At 41.3% G+C, this 17,467-nt stretch overlaps 1 protein-coding gene across 1 annotated transcript; it reads right to left on the bottom strand.

The window, feature by feature from the left end:
• Positions 1–11,971: 11,971 nt before the first annotated feature.
• On the bottom strand, positions 11,972–15,790 carry LOC108711636 (trichohyalin). The gene is made up of 3 exons (XM_018253561.2): positions 15,388–15,790; positions 14,740–14,811; positions 11,972–12,845 (listed from the first exon to the last, which is right to left on the bottom strand). The coding sequence occupies exons 2-3, from the start codon at positions 14,772–14,774 to the stop codon at positions 12,254–12,256; spliced, it is 627 nt and encodes a 208-aa protein (XP_018109050.1). The 5' UTR covers positions 14,775–14,811; positions 15,388–15,790; the 3' UTR covers positions 11,972–12,253.
• Positions 15,791–17,467: the final 1,677 nt, after the last annotated feature.

The raw sequence follows: 17,467 nt of genomic DNA, 5'->3' as shown, positions 1-17,467 counted from the left end.
TGCTTGTGTTGCTCCCCAACTCTTTTACATCTGAATGTTGCCCATGGGTGAAAAAGGTTGGGGACCCCTGATCTAGGATATAGATTTTGTTGATCACTCACCACGTAGAACAGGTTGTCCAGGTGCACCAGTCCCTTAGCTTAGGGAGCGGATAAACCAGCAACAAATGAAAAAACAGTGTGTCGGCCACTCAGAGAAATTCCACAAGGGCCGCCAAAACTAAAGTTAAAATTATAATGTTTATTGAAGATTCATTAATAAAGGAACAATATCTCCACTGGCCCTACACGTGGAGATAGGCTCCATGACTAAGTGCCCTGGGCACGAAACTTGTAGGGCCAGTGGAGATATTGTTCCTTTTTGAATGAATCTACAATAAACATTATATTTTTAAATTCGCTTGGTGGCCCTTGTGGAGTTTCTCTGATTGCCCGACACCCATTTTTTGCGTATGTTGCTGTTTTTCAACAGGTGATCAGTAAATGCTACTTGCTTATTGGTTGGTATGGGTTACTGCTCCTGGGCAAACATTGCCTTTTTCCTTTTTTTTCATGGCAGGTGCATGCTTAGTTGTGTTGTTTACACAACATGTTTGTTTGCTTTCCTCTGGATCGACTAGCAGTTAGGCAGGTTAAAAAAAGGTTGAACTTGATGGACGTGTATCTTTTTTTCAACCTAACCTACTATTGGCTCGTGTTCAAGGCTTGAAAAAGAGCCAATAGGCTTGAAACATGTTGTGTAAACAAAATATCACTTTGAGAAGTTAATCTGCCTCATTGGCCATTTCTTGTTGCTCCTAATCGTGTTTTCAATTGAATTTTGTGCCTTTGGCTGAGGTACATACAAGGATTTGGCTGAAAAGTTTCACAGCTTTGTGTTCAATGGTACCAGTCACACCTGTGTATAGTTTTCTGCTAACAGGAACACTGGCCTGGGGTATCAAGTAAGTGATTATAATCAATGGGTGGTGCCCACGATGATTATACCTTTTGTTCTCCTTTAAAAGTACAGATAATGCTTCATCCAAGTGACCAGTCTTTGTATCTGTTTGTTACCCTTCACACTGTAGGGGTGACCCTTCCAGGAAGAGGGTTTGGTTTAACTCCAGGGAAGGGGTTGAAAGTCTGCCACATCTTGGATTGTTTTGTATTTCTGGGATGGGCTGCAACTGTTCCTAAAATCGTATCCCCCATGGACTTTGGGCTGTTGTAGTCTCACCAGTAAGTGCTAGCATGCTCCCCAATGTTTGGCTTATAGAAGACTGGCTAAAGAATTGGCTGCAACATTTAGGAAAATGGACTCCAGTCTGGGTAATTGCCATTCAAATTTATGTAGAAGTAATTTCAAGCAGTTTGTTACCCACCTGCTGAGCTGCAAATTTCCCAGTGTGCCTCTGCTATACAATTAAATGCAAAGTAAAAGTCGCCATACACAGAGAGATCCGATTGTTTGGCGATGTCGCCATACGAGCGGATCTCTCTCCGATATGCCCACCTTGAGGGCCCAACGATCGGATCCTAACGAACGGGAACGGGCTGGTCGGATCGTGGGGCCGCATCAACGAACAGATGCGGCCGCAATCCGACGTGATTTTTTGTCCCATCCGATCGAGATCTGGTCGACTTTAGGCCAGATCGCGATCGGGGAAGCCCTGTCGGGGGGGCCCTATACACGGGCCAATAAGCTGCCGACTCAATCTGTCAGCAGCTTTTATTGGCCCGTGTATGGCCACCTTAACAGGCTGGTGGCCAGGGCTGTATTAAGCGCGAAGGAATGAACGGTCGCACACCCTTGTTTAGATTAGCCTGGTGCACAATATTAGAGGATCCGGCAACCTCACAAGCAGTATAGGAAGAAGATATCGGCACACAAGGCATTCAAGTTGCAGGGAGCTTCCTGCTTGTTTAATGTGCGGAAAATGCAACATTTCAGGGACACGCTCCTTTTATCAACTCTAATCGAAGAGCCTGCCATCTTTCACCCGATAATTTTCATACTCCAGCTTTGCATTTTGCTGTGCAAAGTTGACATTGTCTTCGATTAGATGGTTCATTTCTTCTTGTAGCTGGGTCACCTTCTCTTGTAGTTCTTTATTTTCTGGGACCAAACATGCCACTTCTTGGAGCAGATGGTCATTCTCTGCAATCAAGCGTGCCATACGCTGGCGCAGCTGGCGATTCTCCTGGATCAAACATAGGTTTGTCCACAAAGGATGATCCCAAAATATTATGACTATGAGAAATATCAGAAACAAGATACACGGCAGCAAAAAATACTCCACAAAGTAACCCCAATATTGGCTAGTGTTGCTGGTTCCCAAGATTGAGGTGAATAACTGCTGCCATGGCTGGGTCATCTGTAGGGTACAGATAATTAGTTAGCTAATATTAGTTTTTGTAACATAACAGGAAGAAATTCTTATGCTGTTACCAATAGACTAGAGTGTGTATGTGTGTGTGTATTGGGAGGGTTGTTCTGAACAAGAAGGAGCCAGTAGAGCAAGATGATAACAGCAGAGAAAGATAATAACAAGAGAAGACAGTACAACACAATGGAGACAGTACGGTAAAATGGAAACCGTAAGAGAGAATGGAGACTGGAGACCGTTGTGCAAGAAAGCAACAGGTCTCCAGAGGGTGATAGTAAGGGTTGGGGCAGACGAGCAGATTCAGTCCTCTGGCCACTAATCGCCTCTTCTGCGTGGCGACAATCTCCCCGAACTGCCTTCAGTCTGCTTGAATGAAGAATCGCCTGCGCTAATACCCTCACGATGCTTCGATTTCCGAAGTTGCCTCACAAGGAAACTTCGGGGGACATCGGAAAGAGCTTACACTGATATATGGCAGTGGGAGGAGAGCTTACACAAATATACGGCTGTAGGAAAAGAGCATATACTGAGATATGGCAGTGGGAGGAGAGTCGACACTGAGATAAGGTATTGGGAGAAGAGCTTACACTGAGATATGGCAGTGGGAATAGAACCAACACTGAGATGTGGCAGAGGGAGAAGAGCTTACATGGAGAAAAGGCAGTTGGAGAAGAGCTTACACAGAGATAAGGCAGTCGTTAAAGAGCCAACACTGAGATAATGCAGTGGGAGAAGAGCTTACACTGAGATATGGCTGTGGGAGAAGAGCTTACACAGAAGTAAGGCAGTGGGAGAAGAGCTTACACTGAGATAAGGCAGTGGGAAAAGAGCCAACACTGAGATAAGGCAGTGGGAAAAGAGCCAACACTGAAAAAAGGCAGTTGGAGAAGAGCTTACACTAAGATATGACAGTGGGAGAGGATACAACACAATATAAGGCAATTAGAGAAGAGCTCACACTGAGATAAAGTAGAGGGAGAAGAGCATTCACTTTAGATAAAGCTATAAGAGAAGCGCTTACACTGAGACAAGGCAGTGGAACAAGGTGAGAAGTTATAGAGAAGTTATTAAAAGGCTGAGGCCCTCTACATTCTCAGTCCCCGTAGTAGGGCTCCCCTCCCTTGAATCAGTAAGTAACAGGTAACCAGAAAGCTCTTTTTGGTTCTTACCTTTCTCGTGCCACCAGGGATTTGCTTGTTCATGCACCTGTGTGTGGCTTGTTACTAGAGGAACAACACTGTGTCATTGGCAAACTGACAGTTGCACACACGCCCAATAAACAAACAAGCCAACTTTTTATTTTAAAGGATAAGTAAACCTTAAAAATAAGTGAATATAAAATTGATGAGGGTGCTATTCTAAGCACTTTTGCAATGTACATGCATTATTTATTACATATTTATTTAATTCCAAGATATTAAAGGATACATGTACTGTTAAAGGAGAAGGAAAGCTACGGAGGCATTTTATTGCCAATAGATTAGCTGCAATAGTGCAAGCTAGAATGCTATATTTATTCTGTAGAATGTTTTACCATGCCTGAGTAAAAGCTTTAGAAGCTCTATGGTTGTTTAGGATAGGAGCTGCAGTATTAACGTGGTGTGACATCACTTCCTGCCTGAGTCTCTCCCTGCTCTGGGCTCAGATTACAGTAGAAAGGGGAGGGGGTGGGGAAGAGGAGCAAACTGAGCATGCTCTTGCCCAGGGCAATGAGGTTTAAGCTGAAGGCAGGAAGTCTGATACAGAAGCCCATGTGTACACAATTGAAGGAAAGAAATGCAGTGTTTCTTTTGACAGGGGACTCAGAGCAGCACTACTTTGGGGGTTTACTGGTATATTTAGATGGACCTTTCTGATAAGGCTTACTTAGTTTTAACCTTTCCTTCTCCTTTAATATGAATGAATTTTGTTCCAACAGCTCCACCTACTTGTCATTTTCCCACCAGTCTGACCAAGTAGTCAAGGAAGTTGTCAGGAGAAAGAAAGAGGCTGCTCTGATGTTCTTCTGCTTAGGAAAGATTTGAGAAAGGTTTCAAATTTGTTTCCTAACCAGTGCCCACCATGATTATACCTTTTGTTCTCCTTTAAAAGTGCAAATAAGTCCCAGATAATGCTTCATCCAAGTGACCAGCTTTTGTATCTGTTTGTTACCCTTCACACTGGAGGGGTGGCCCTTCCAGGAAGAAAGTTTGGTTTAACTCCAGGGAAGGGGTTGACAGTCTGCCACATCTTGGGTAAGATTGTTTTGTATTTCTGGGATGTGCAGCAACTGTTCCTAAAATCGTATCCCCCTAGACTTTGGGCTGTTGTGGGCTTACCAGTAAGTGCTAGCATGATCCCCAATTTTTAGCTTATTGAAGACTGGGTAAAGAATTGGCTGCAACATTTAGAAAAATGTTGAGTAGTTGCCATTCAAATGTATGTAGAAGCGATTTCAAGCAGTTTGTTATACATCTGCTGAACTGCAAATTTCCCAGTGTGCCTCTGCCATACAAGGTAACAGGCTGGTAGCACAACAATAAACAAGAACAGCTCAGGCTAAATACCTGATACACAGACACAAAATAAAACACAAAACAATTTTGCCAACTCATTTTCAGTACAGTTGACTGTGCCTTGGAAAACATTGCTTTATGACGTTGGAAGGGGTTATGGATATTCTCTGGGCAACTCCTTGGCCATTAGCTTGCATGACACTTGATTTGAACTTGATAACTGTGGGGTTTTTATTCTGCCTCAAGTATTATACTTTATGAGATGCAAAAAAGAGAGAGAGTTCAAACATGCACTGATTAAAATAAGAGACTGGAATATGAAGAGGAGAGGCCTGAATAGAAAGATGAGTACTGTAATAAAAAGTAACTAAAATCTGAATCAATCTCCTTGTCCCAATAATAAAAGTCAACTTGACCAAACTCCCATTACGATTTTACCTTATTGCTTAATAAATTCACTCAATTTAATCGGATCGGTAAAAAACTCAAAAAAATCTCGCAAAAACCCAAATTGTACAATTTTCTCAGGCTTTTTTTTTAGAAAAGCTTAATAGAATTTTTAGATGCTAAATATGTAGCCTTATAGAGGATTTTTTTTTTTTTTTAATTGAAAACCAATTTAAAAAGCTGCCTAGAATTAGCCATTAATGTGCTAAAAAGTTAACTAAAAAGTTAACTTAAAGGTGAACTACTCCTTTAACTGATTCTGAACAGTGGAGGGAGAGTAAATGGCAAACAGTAGAAAGGCAGTGTCATTATTTCAAGCAGTAACAGTAACATGAGTTGGAAAAAGACACACACTCCCATCAAGGTCAACCTTTGAACTCTATTTTAACCTGCCTAACTGCTAGTTGATCCAGAGGAAGGTAAAAAAACACACCTGAAGTCTCTCCAATTTGCCTTAGAGGGGGAAAAAAATCCTTCCTGACTCTAAAATGGCAATCGGACTGTACCACTGATTCAGGGAGAGAATTCCACATCTTCACAGCTCTCACTGTAACAAACCCCTTCCGAATATTTAGGCGGAACCTCTTCTAATCGGAATGGGTGCCCTTGTGTCAGTATGTTCACCCCAGAAAACCATATATTTTGACAAAGTACACCTTCCCCCAAATCCCAAATTGAGTATGGCTTGTCTTTCTACTCCAAAGCACCAAGCCGCAAACCTTTCCTAAATTTGGCGATTTTGGTGACATATCCAAAAATCAACTCAAAGTTTCCACCTTGCAGCATCTTATCTCCCATATACTATTAGGTATCAAGATAAATCTCCCCAAATATGAAAGCCTGGGGTCCGCTGAACAGTTTTATGTATAATATGTGTAGGTTTACCTAAGTATGTGGGATATAGGGGCCCCAAAATGAAGACTACCCCATATGGTCTGTCATTACAGGTACAAAATCAACATATTTACAGCATTTTTTGAGGGGCAGAGATAGAAAAAAGTACGTTCACCCCAGAAAACCATATATTTTTGGAAAGTACACATTCCCCCAAAGCTGCAAACCTTTCCTAAATCTGGCGATTTTGGTGACATTTCCAAAAATCACCTGAAAACTTCCACCTTGCAGAATCTTATTTCCCACATATTTTTAGGTACCAAGATCCAATCACTCTAATTATGAAAGCCTCGGGTCCGCTGAACAGTTTGATGCCAAATGTACATAGGTTTATCAAAGTACATGGCATGTAAAGACCCCAAAATCTATCTACCTTTGATGGTTTACATTTACTCTAATTTATAACTCTGTTTAATGTGAGATAAAAACTACAAAAAGTTATGGTGGAAAGTACATATTCTGACAAATCCGAAATGGTAAATTATGTCTTTCTACTCCAAGCTGCCAAACTGAAAAGCTACGCTAAAGGCAGCGGTTTTTATGATATTTCTAAAAATCGCCTAAAATATTGCAATTGGCCGCTTTTATCTCACCCAATTTTTTACATATAATTGAAACACACCCTAAACATTGACGCCAAAGGTCTACTGAACAGTTTGATGCCCAATATGCATAGATGTACCAAAGCAGCTGGCATGTGCGGACCCCAAATAAAAATAGTGCATATGAATTTTCTTGGCTGCCGATTCGACTTCTGTGAACAAAGCCCCTGACTGCATATTAAGTGCCACAAGACCCTGTAAAAGTACAAAGACCCCCCAAAACCATATATTTATGAAATACAAAATTGGAAAAAAAAAATTCCACTCCAAACAATCAAAGTAGAAAGGACGCTAAAGAAAAACGTAAGGAACAACACTGCAAGCATAAAACTGCAATAAAATCACAAAAATTAAATACAATTAGGCAAATCAGTGAAATAACAAAATAAGTGATCTGACAGCGTGGTTAGTGGTCAGAATGCTTGATCCAATATTCATGATGTGAAGTCAATCAAGAGGGAAACTGATAAAATAAAGAACTAAAAAAAAAATGTGTGTTTGTGTATGCATGTGTACATGTGTGAAAAACCAAAAAAAACAGAAAAGCAACAAAAAAACAAACAAATTATAAATAAATATGTACTGTCTATATGTAAATGCATGTAGGTGTGTGGGAAAAAAGGGCACTTACCGTTTCTAGATCAAGGGGGGGGTCCTTAGCAGTCCTGTGGGATCCTTAGAGCTGGAGGTCCAGATCACACAGCAGGAGGGTCACGACGACAGGAACTCCGTGGGCGGTGCAGCATCACAAGTTCCCATGAGGAGGAGGTAAAAAGTCGTGTCCTGTGACGATCGTGTTGCAGGACCCACATGGCAGCCCCCTTGGCTTGTTGCCTAGGGGGTTGGGGGCCCAAAGGACTCGCTGCATGGTGGAAAATGCTCTTAACTGCTGAGAATGTTGGTACTACTGTACGTTCTTGACAGTCGGAGCATTTTCCTGCCAGCACGTAGTGCCTATGTGCTAGGCAGTTAAAGGGTTAATGAACAAGTTAAATAAAAGTGGACCCAATACTGCAACCTTACTCCAAGTAGAGAATGTACCATTAACATTAGAGAAGCAAATTGACAAAACCTTGCATTTGAAAAGAAAAGTTGAGGCAAAGCAGTAGAAGGACTGGACATGGAAGCAAGCAGGAGAAGATAACCATGGTTTGAGTGTTTAAAGGGATACTGTCATGGGAAAAAAAAAATATTCAAAATGAATCAGTTAATAGTGCTGCTCCAGCAGAATTCTGCACTGAAATCCATTTCTCAAAAGAGCAAACAGATTTTTTTATATTCAATTTTGAAATCTGACATGGGGCTAGACATTTTGTCAATTTCCCAGCTGCCCCTGGTCATGTGACTTGTGCCTGCACTTTAGGAGAGAAATGCTTTCTGGCAGGCTGCTGTTTTTCCTTCTCAATGTAACTGAATGTGTCTCAGTGGGACATGGGTTTTTACTATTGAGTGTTGTTCTTAGATCTACCAGGCAGCTGTTATCTTGTGTTAGGGAGCTGTTATCTGGTTACCTTCCCATTGTTCTTTTGTTTGGCTGCTGGGGGGGGGGGAAGGGAGGGGGTGATATCACTCCAACTTGCAGTACAGCAGTAAAGAGTGACTGAAGTTTATCAGAGCACAAGTCACATGACCAGGGGCAGCTGGGAAATTTACAAAATGTCTAGCCCCATGTCAGATTTCAAAATTGAATATAAAAAAATCTGTTTGCTATTTTGAGAAATGGATTTCAGTGCAGAATTCTTCTGGAGCAGCACTATTAACTCATTCATTTTGAATTTTTTTTTTCCCATGACAGTATCCCTTTAAGTTTGTTCTGTAACTCCAACCTTATTCTTGAATTCCAGGCTTGGAGGCAAGTTGTGGCTGCTTAAAAAACAGGTGTATTGCCAAACAGAGTCTCCTGTAGGCTGCCAGTCCATATAGGTCCAATCACAGCCATTTTAGGTTCCCCCTCAGGAGCATGTTTCATGCTTGTGTTGGTCACAAACTTTGTTTACATTTGAATGTGGCTCATGGGTGAAAAAGTTTGGTATCCCCTGGTCTAATAAATGTACTGACATCACTGTACTGTGTTGGCCTGGTGTCCATTGTGCTTCAGGATTGTCGCAGTGTGGAGAGGACAGGATCAGGCAATGGAGACTAACAATATAACCCAGGAAAAAGCTCAGAGTTGTAACTTGCTCGCCACCTATTTTGTTTATCAGTCTATCTCATGGCAATAGAGGTGAATGTATAATTGTTTCAATGATGAACTGTTTCCCCTAGCCTTTGTAAAGGTGTTGGTTACCCAGCTCTTATGTTTAGCCTTGAATAATATATATTCCTTAGAACTGTGTAAGTAGAGCTTTTCCAGAACAGCAATTGTTTTTGTGCCTTATAGCTTATGGGGCAACATCATCCTTTATTATCTGGCTGTTTTACTGCAACTTCCTGCTACACCTTTAGCTGGCCATACACTTAAAGGGACAAACAATCAGACAACAACGATGGTAAAGGTGGCCATACACGGGCAGATAAAGCTGCCGATATCGGTCGTTTGGACCGATTTGACAGCTTATCTGTATGGGGGCTTCCGACGGGTTTGACGGGTTGGATTTTTAACCGACCGACCCGTCGGAGCCCCTTGGCGCATCGTAATTCGATCGTTCGGCCATACGGCCGTTTGAATTACCCCCCGATATAGCCATGCCGTTTAGTAGCATATCGGGGAAAGATCCGCTCGTTTGGCGATGTCGGTATGGCCACCTTAAGTGGAAGAGGGCCGCATTAACTAACCAATGTGGTCCTCACCAGATAGGATTTTTAAACCTGGTCAATCAATATCTGGCCTATTTTCGGCCAGATGGCAGTTGGCCAGCCCTGTTGGAAGGCCCCATACATGGGTCAATAAGCTGCAGACTCAGTCTGAAAGGATTGAATCGGCAGCTTTTATCAGCCTGTGCATGGCCACCTTTTGACTGGTCCACAAATAGGAACAACATCAGAAGGTTTCACCATCTTGTTTTGTTTATTAGGGCACACGACTACCTTGTGTATGTATAGTGCTTACCATAATGTTTCCTTGGGTGGAGGAATCATTCTACTATATGGATATTACATCTACCCTCTATAAAGGACTTCAACAGAAAACCTTACTGTATATTCAACTACTCTTCTTCATCTTGGGGTGTAATGTCATTTTTATTCTGTGTATTTCCAGCTGAGAGTAACATTCCCACTGTGCCATCTTCATTTGTAGAATGAACACCAGGGGTTGTGAGAGAATAGGGAATAAAATAATGCTTTGTCCAAAGCAACACTTTTAAAGTGCCATTAAGTCCCAGATAATTGCTTATTCTAGGTAATCAGTCTTTGTATCTGGCAGTAGCCCTTTAAAGGAAAACTATACCCCCCCAAACAATGTAGGTCTCTATAAAAAGATATTGCATAAAACAGCTCATATGTAAAATCCTGCTTCATGTAAAAAAAACATTTTCATAATAATATACTTTTCTAGTAGTATGTGCCATTGGGTAATCATAAATAGAAAATTGCCATTTTAAAAAATAAGGGCCGCCCCCTGGGATCGTAGGATTCACTGTACTCACAAACATACCAACAAACCATACATGTTAGGTCACATGAGCCAATTAACAGACAGAGTTGTGTCTTTTGCTTCCTCACTTCTTCCTGTTGCAGTTAGAGCTGCAGTATTTCTGGTCAGGTAATCTCTGAGACAGCACACAGACCATCACAAAATGGTGGCTCAAGGCAAGAGATGTAAAAGGGCAAGATTTACTTAAATATATATTCCAGTTTGGTAAGATTCTTTAATATGCCACTTAATATGATATGAACTATCTGTTGCTTAAGTGTTCATTTTGGGGGTATAGTTTTCCTTTAAGGAAGATTTTGTTTAATTCCAAGGGGCAACTCAAAAGAAAGGGGGTTGAAAATACAATTCTGCAGACTCATTGTCAATACAGTTGTGTTGGGAGCAGTAAGTCTGGGTACCATGAGAAACATTTCTTTATGAATTATATGTTGGTAGGAGATATGGATATTTTCTGGGTAACCCCTTGGCAATTAGCTCACCGGATTAGACAAGAATATTTAAACCAGATGAGTACGTGTCTTTTATTTTGTCTCAAATACTCTGCCACACTGTACAGAGCTAAGCAAAATTAAAGAACTATCGTGAAAATGAACATTTAAAATAAGCTTCATGATACTGAAACTTTCTAATTACAATCAATTAAATATTCTGCATTGTTTCTGAAATAATCACATGATAGTTCCCCTATAAGATATATTGGATCTAAGGGGCAGATTTACCTAGGGTCGAATATTGAGGGTTAATTAATTCTCGATATTCGACTGCCGAATTGAAATCCATCGAAGTCTAAGGATTTAGCGCTATTCCTATGATCGAACGATCGAAGGAATAATCGTTCGATCGAACGATTAAATCCTTCGATCACAAAATTGTTAGGAACCCTATGGGGACCTTCCCCATAGGCTAACATTGGCCTCGGTAGGTTTTAGGTGGCAAACTAGGGGGTCGAAGAATTTTTTAAAGAGACAGTACTTCGACTATCGAATGGTCGAATAGTCGAACGATTTTTAGTTCAAAACGTTCGATTCGAAGTCGTAGTAGTAGTAGTCGAAGGTCGAAGTAGCCATATTCGACCATTCGAATTTCGAAGTATTTGTTCTTCTATTCCTTCACTCGAGCTAAGTGAATGTGCCCCTAACTGTCAATGAACATCTGACACCCAACTGCTGCATGAAGACAGAATGAAGAGAAACAGATGCTGAGAGAGGAATAGTGAAGATGAACTTGATTATTTCAGAAACAGTACAGAATTTTTAAATGATTGTATTTAGAAAGTTTCTTATTTCAGTATGCTGAAGCTTACATTCAATTTTCACGATAGTTTCCCTTTTTAATAGGGCTCTGCGCAATGGAGCTTACATTCTAATGAGGTTTTTTCAAACATAGGGTCCTAGCCCTCTGGTGCTCCAACTTTCTTTTCAGGACAAATCCCGCCTATTAACAAGGTTACAGATCTCTGAAAATGTTGTTTAAGTCCTACTATTTGTGACTGACTTTCAGTTGCCAGTACTTGAGTGACTTCCTTTTTCATTTTTGCCTCTCAAACAGAGCAAGAGTGCATTATCCGGCTGTACCAAGTTATCTCATACCTTCTGGGTAGCATTTTACAGCCTGGTACAAGGTAAAAATGACACGCTGCATTTATTATGAGAGTGAATGCTGCAATCTTTATTTTACTAGGACATGAACGAAGAAACATGAAAGAACTGATACAGTGCAAAAAATGTCAGAAAAGGATACTCACTTAATATGACTATTAGATGAAACCTTACTCTGCGTCTTGGGGGTTCCACTTTAGTTTTCTAGAGACAATTATTTACAAATTGCAGCATTGATTACATAGCAGCTCATATCAGACATTTCTTCCATCTCTCAGCCGCCTATTTTCATACTCCAGCCTTGCATTTTGCTGTACTAAGTTGACATTGTCCTCTATCATATGGTTTATCTCCTCTTGTAGTTCATCATTCTCTGGAATCAAACGTGCCACCTCTTGGAGAAGTTGATCATTCTCCGGAATCAAACGTGCCCCATCCTGCCGTAGTTGATCATTCTCCCGAATCAAACGTTCTTCATCCTGCCGTAGTTGATGATTCTCCTGAATCAAACGTTCTCCGTCCTGCCGTAGTTGATCATTCTCCTGAATCAAACGTTCTCCACCCTGTCTTAGTTGATCATTCTCCCCAATCAACCGATTGTGATCCTGGCGCAGATGTTCATTCTCCAGAGCCAAAGGCGCCACATTCTGGTCATTTTCATAATTGTTAACAAAAATATTCAACAGGTTACGCCTCATAGGCTGATACCAAAATAAAGTTATGAGAATTACCAGTATAACACACAGCACCAACATATTGCCTACAGTGTAACCCTCATTTTGGCAATGGTTTCTGGGTTCAAAGTGTGAGGTGAAAAAATGCCACAACCAGTTCATCGCTGGGTATCTGTAGTGTAAAGTTAATATGTTAGTCAATAGTTTTTGTAACATGACACTTACTATAATAAGATTTTATGGTATGGCCCATAGATTAGAGCAGTGCTCCCCAACCAGTGACTCGCAAGCACCATGTTGTTAACCAACCCCTTGGATGTTGCTTGCAGTGGCCTCAAAGCAGGTGCTTATTTTTGAATTCGTGCCTTGGAGGCAAGTTTTGGTTACATAAAAAACATATACTGCCAAACAGAGCCTCCTGTAGGCTGCCAGTCCACATAGGGACTACCAAATATAAGCACTGCACTTATTTGACACCCCCAGGAACATTTTAAATGCTTGAGTTGCTCCCCAACTCCTTTTACATCTGAATGTTGATCAAGGGTAAAAAAAAGGTTTGGGACCCCTGGACTAGAATGTGAGGGACACGAAAACAAAAAGGAGCCAGTAGGACAAGATGTTACAGTTACAGCTGTAGGACAAGATGACAATAGCAGGGCAAAATGGACGCATAGGGCAAGTTGGCAACAATAAGGCAAGATAATAACAACAAGGAAAGACTCCAACAGAAGAACAAAATGACAGTAGGGACAAATGGAGACAGCAAGTCCAAATTGTGACATGTGTGCAAGAAAGCAACAGGATAACATGGCAACAGTAAAGTAAGATGGACATAGTAGGACAAGAAGGAAAGACAACTAGGGGCACACACGTATATTGGACCAAATGGGTTTAGAACCTTTTAAACGAACAGTAACACCAAAAACTGAGAGTGTATCAAAAAAATTATAATATAATGTATTGTATTGGACAGGGTTTATCTGTTATCTGCAATGTAAACTTTGCCTTTCTTTCCAGCTTAAATGGCTGCCCCCAGGGCTACACAGCGGCTTTTTTATATAACCTATAGTAGTCTTTCTGAAGCAAACAGGTCAGTTGTACCAGTGCAGGGCAACAGTATATTATGTATTAAATAAATTAAAACACTTTCAGTTTTTGGTGTTACTATTCCTTTAAAGTCAGAAATGTGCTGCCTTAGAGACCTTTGTGCCATAGTATCTAATAAATCTAACACCCCTACAGTATGGAAGCTCCGCTACCTGCTGAGAGAGTAGTGGAAGGACAATGGGGATGGGATCAGCAAGCTGTACTTGGTTTGCATAAACCATCTATGTTGTTGCCCTCTTGCTTAAAGGGATACTGTCATTTTTCAAAATGCATTTTAAGTTAATAGTGCTGCTCCAGCAGAATTCTTCACTGAAATCCATTTTTCAAAAGAGCAAACTGATTTTTTTGATATTTAATTTTGAAATGTGACATGGGGCTAGACATATTGTCAGAGAGGAGTGCCAACACTGAGATATGGCAGTGGGAGAGCCAACACTGAGATATGACAGTGGGAGAGCCAACACTGAGATATGACAGTGGGAGAGCCAACACTGAGATATGACAGTGGGAGAGCCAACACTGAGATATGACAGTGGGAGAGCCAACACTGAGATATGGGAGAAGAGCTTACACGGAAATAAGGCAGTGGGATAAGAGCCAACACTGAGATAAGGCAGTGGGAGAAGAGCTTACGCTGAGATATGGTAGTGGAAAGAGAGACAACACTGAGATGTGGCAGTGGGAGAAGAGTTTATAGAGAGATAAGGCAGTGGGTGGAGAGCTAACACTGAGATATAGCAGTGGAAGAAGAGCTTACTCTGAGCTATGGCAGTGAGAGTAGAGTCAACACTGAGATATGGCAGTGGGAGAGGGAGGGGAGCCAATACTGAGATATGTCATGAAATAAAGAGAAGTTATTAAAAGGCTGAGACCATCTACATTCTCAGTCCCAGTAGCAGGGATCCCCTCCCTTGTATTAGTAAGTAACATGTAACCAGAAAGCTCTTTGTGGTTCTTACCTTTCTTGTTTGAAGAATAGAAATTGTGCCACCATCGATTTGCTTGTTCATGCACCTGTACTTGGCTTGTTACTAGAGGAACAACAATGTTTTATTGGCAACCTGACAGGAGCTTACACTGAGATATAGCAGTGGGAGAAGAGCTTACACAGAGATAAGGCAATGGGTAAAGATCCGACACTGAGATATGGCAGTGTGAGGAGTGTCAACACTGGGATATGGCAGTGGGAGAAGAACCAACACTGAGATAAGGCAGTGGGAGAAGAGCTTACACTATGATATGGCAGTGGGAGGAGAGTCAAAACTGAGAAACAGAGTGGGAGGATATGGCAGTGGGAGAAGAGTTTACACTGAGATATGGCAGTGGGAGAAGAGTTTACACTGAGATATGGCAGTGGGAGAAGAGTTTACACTGAGATATGGCAGTGGAAGAAGAGCTAAGAGCTTACATGGAGATAAGGCAGTGGGTAAAGAACCAACACTGAGATATGGCAGTGGGAGAAGAGTTTACACAGAGATAAGGTAGTGAGAGAAGAGCTTACACAGAGATATGGCTGAGACCATCTACATTATCAGTCCCAGTAGTTGGAGTCCCCACCCTTGTATCAGTAAGTAACATGTAACCAGAAAGCTCTGTGTGGTTCTTACCTTTCTCGTGCCACCAGGGATTTGCTTCTTCATGCACCTGTTCTTGGCTTGTTACTAGAGGAACAACACTGTGTCATTGGCAACCTGACACTTGCACACACGCCCAATAAACAAACTGCCAACTTTTTATTTTAAAGGAATTGTTCAGTGTAAAAATAAAAACTGGGTAAATAGATAGGCTGTGTAAAATCAGAAATGTTTCTAATATACAGTAGTTAGCAGTGGCGTAACTACCGGGGGAGCAGGGGGTGAGATTGGGCCAGGGCCCACACCCCCTCAGTGCCCCCCAGGCAGCTTGCGCGTCACTAATTCTGCCGGTTCCCGATGTACGGAGAGGGGGGGGCCCGGCTGTGCATCCCGCGCCAGGGCCCGCCCCCTCTAGTTACATTGCTGATAGTTAGTTAGGCAAAAATGTTATGTATAAAGGCTGGAGTGCCTGAGTGAAGCCAGACCACTACTTCCTGCTTTTCAGCTCTCTTGGTTTACACTGACTGGTTACCCTGGTTACCAGACAGTAACCAATCAGTGACTTGAGGGGGGCCACATGGGTCATATCTGTTGCTTTTGAATCTGAGCTGAATGCTGAGGATCAATTACAAACTCACTGAACAGAAATGTACCATGTGGCCCCCCTTCAAGTCGCTGACTAAAGCTGGCCATAGATGTTGAGATTTTTAAAAGATCCGATCGTCATCGTGAGACCAAGATTATCTTGGAATGATCGTACGAATTGTCCATCAACTAAAAAGACCAATTTGCCAGGAAAACAAAGGGGAGCTGCCTGCTTGGCCCTGCAAACATAGATAGATTGCACTGGGACCGAAATCATAAAATGTTCGATCGTTCGAATCCCACTAACCGCACGATAATTTCGAAGGATTGGTCGGACTTCGCTAAAATCGGTCGTTTACTCAGTGTTATAGAGCTGAAAAGCAGGATGGCTATTATGTTACACCTCCAGTCACTCCAGCCTTTATACATTACATATTTGGCTAACTAACAATATTGGAAACATTTTTTATTTTGCACAGCCTATCTATTTATCTAGTTTTTATTTTTATACTGAACTGTTCCTTTAAGGGTCACCCAGACATATAGGGGCAGATTTACTAAGCTCGAGTGAATAATTCGAATGCAAAGATATTCGAATTTCGAAGCATTTTTTTGGGTACTTCGACCATCGAATTGGTCAAATTAAGTAAAAATTAAGCAAAAAAGGTTCAACTATTCAACCATTCAACCATTCGATAATCAAAGTACTGTCTCTTTAAAAAAACTTCCACTTCATACTTTAAACCTCCCGAAGTGCAATGTTAGCCTATGGGGACCTTCCAGAGCACTTTTCTAAAAATTTTTGATGTAAGAAAAATCATTTGATCGATCGATTTGAACGATTTCATCGGTCATTCGATCGAACGATTTTTTAATCGATCTTTTGTTCGAAGCTTTTGCGCTAAAATCCTTCGAATTCGATATTCGAATTCGAAGGATTTTACTTCGAGGGTCGAATTCGAGGATTTTTTAACCCTTGAAATTCGACCCTTGATAAATCTGCCCCATAAAGTCCTTTTTGAATGAAACATGAAACCCAAATAATTTTGAGAAAAAAAACCATCCACACCTGCTATTCATTCATTTGAAACCCTCAGCTATCAATCATACAATATATTACGTTCCCATCTCTATGCCTCAGGCACAGCAATTAGTTTCACTTTCATTTCTGCACTTTCTTCATGTGATTTTGCTGCTCACATTCCCCCTCTCTCCTCCCTGCCTATAATGTTGTAGCCTGTGCATGGACATGGACATTAGGCCTTATATTGTAGCAGTTTGGGAGATTCAAAGCTTGCTATGATAACAGCTTAAACAAAATGGTGCCAGTCTGCTTTTTGTTATTATCGATTCCAAAGGAAGAAAAAAAACAATGTTTTAAAAATTTCTATGGTTTAAGTAAAGTTTATTTTGCCCAACTAAATTCACTTGCAATGTGGATAAAGATGGCTACATTGGCTCAGAGTTATGAGTCTATGCAGCTCATACCCCCAACCCCTCCCCATTCTACCTCTTGTTTTAAGGGGGA

This window comes from Xenopus laevis, chromosome 3L, assembly GCF_017654675.1.
Source record: "Xenopus laevis strain J_2021 chromosome 3L, Xenopus_laevis_v10.1, whole genome shotgun sequence".
Classification (NCBI taxonomy): domain Eukaryota; kingdom Metazoa; phylum Chordata; class Amphibia; order Anura; family Pipidae; genus Xenopus; species Xenopus laevis.
The sequence above is the reverse complement of the archived record's forward strand: the minus strand, read 5'-3'. Positions and strand labels throughout refer to the sequence as shown.

What these genes read in the sequence shown, in the direction of transcription:
- LOC108711636 (XM_018253561.2), bottom strand. Translation starts at nt 14,774, where the DNA reads ATGGTGGCACAATTTCTATTCTTCAAACAAGAAAG. An exon ending in CTATTCTTCAAACAAGAAAG is followed by an intron (nt 12,846 to 14,739) that starts GTAAGAACCACA and finishes TTTACACTACAG; the next exon opens with ATACCCAGCGATGAACTGGT.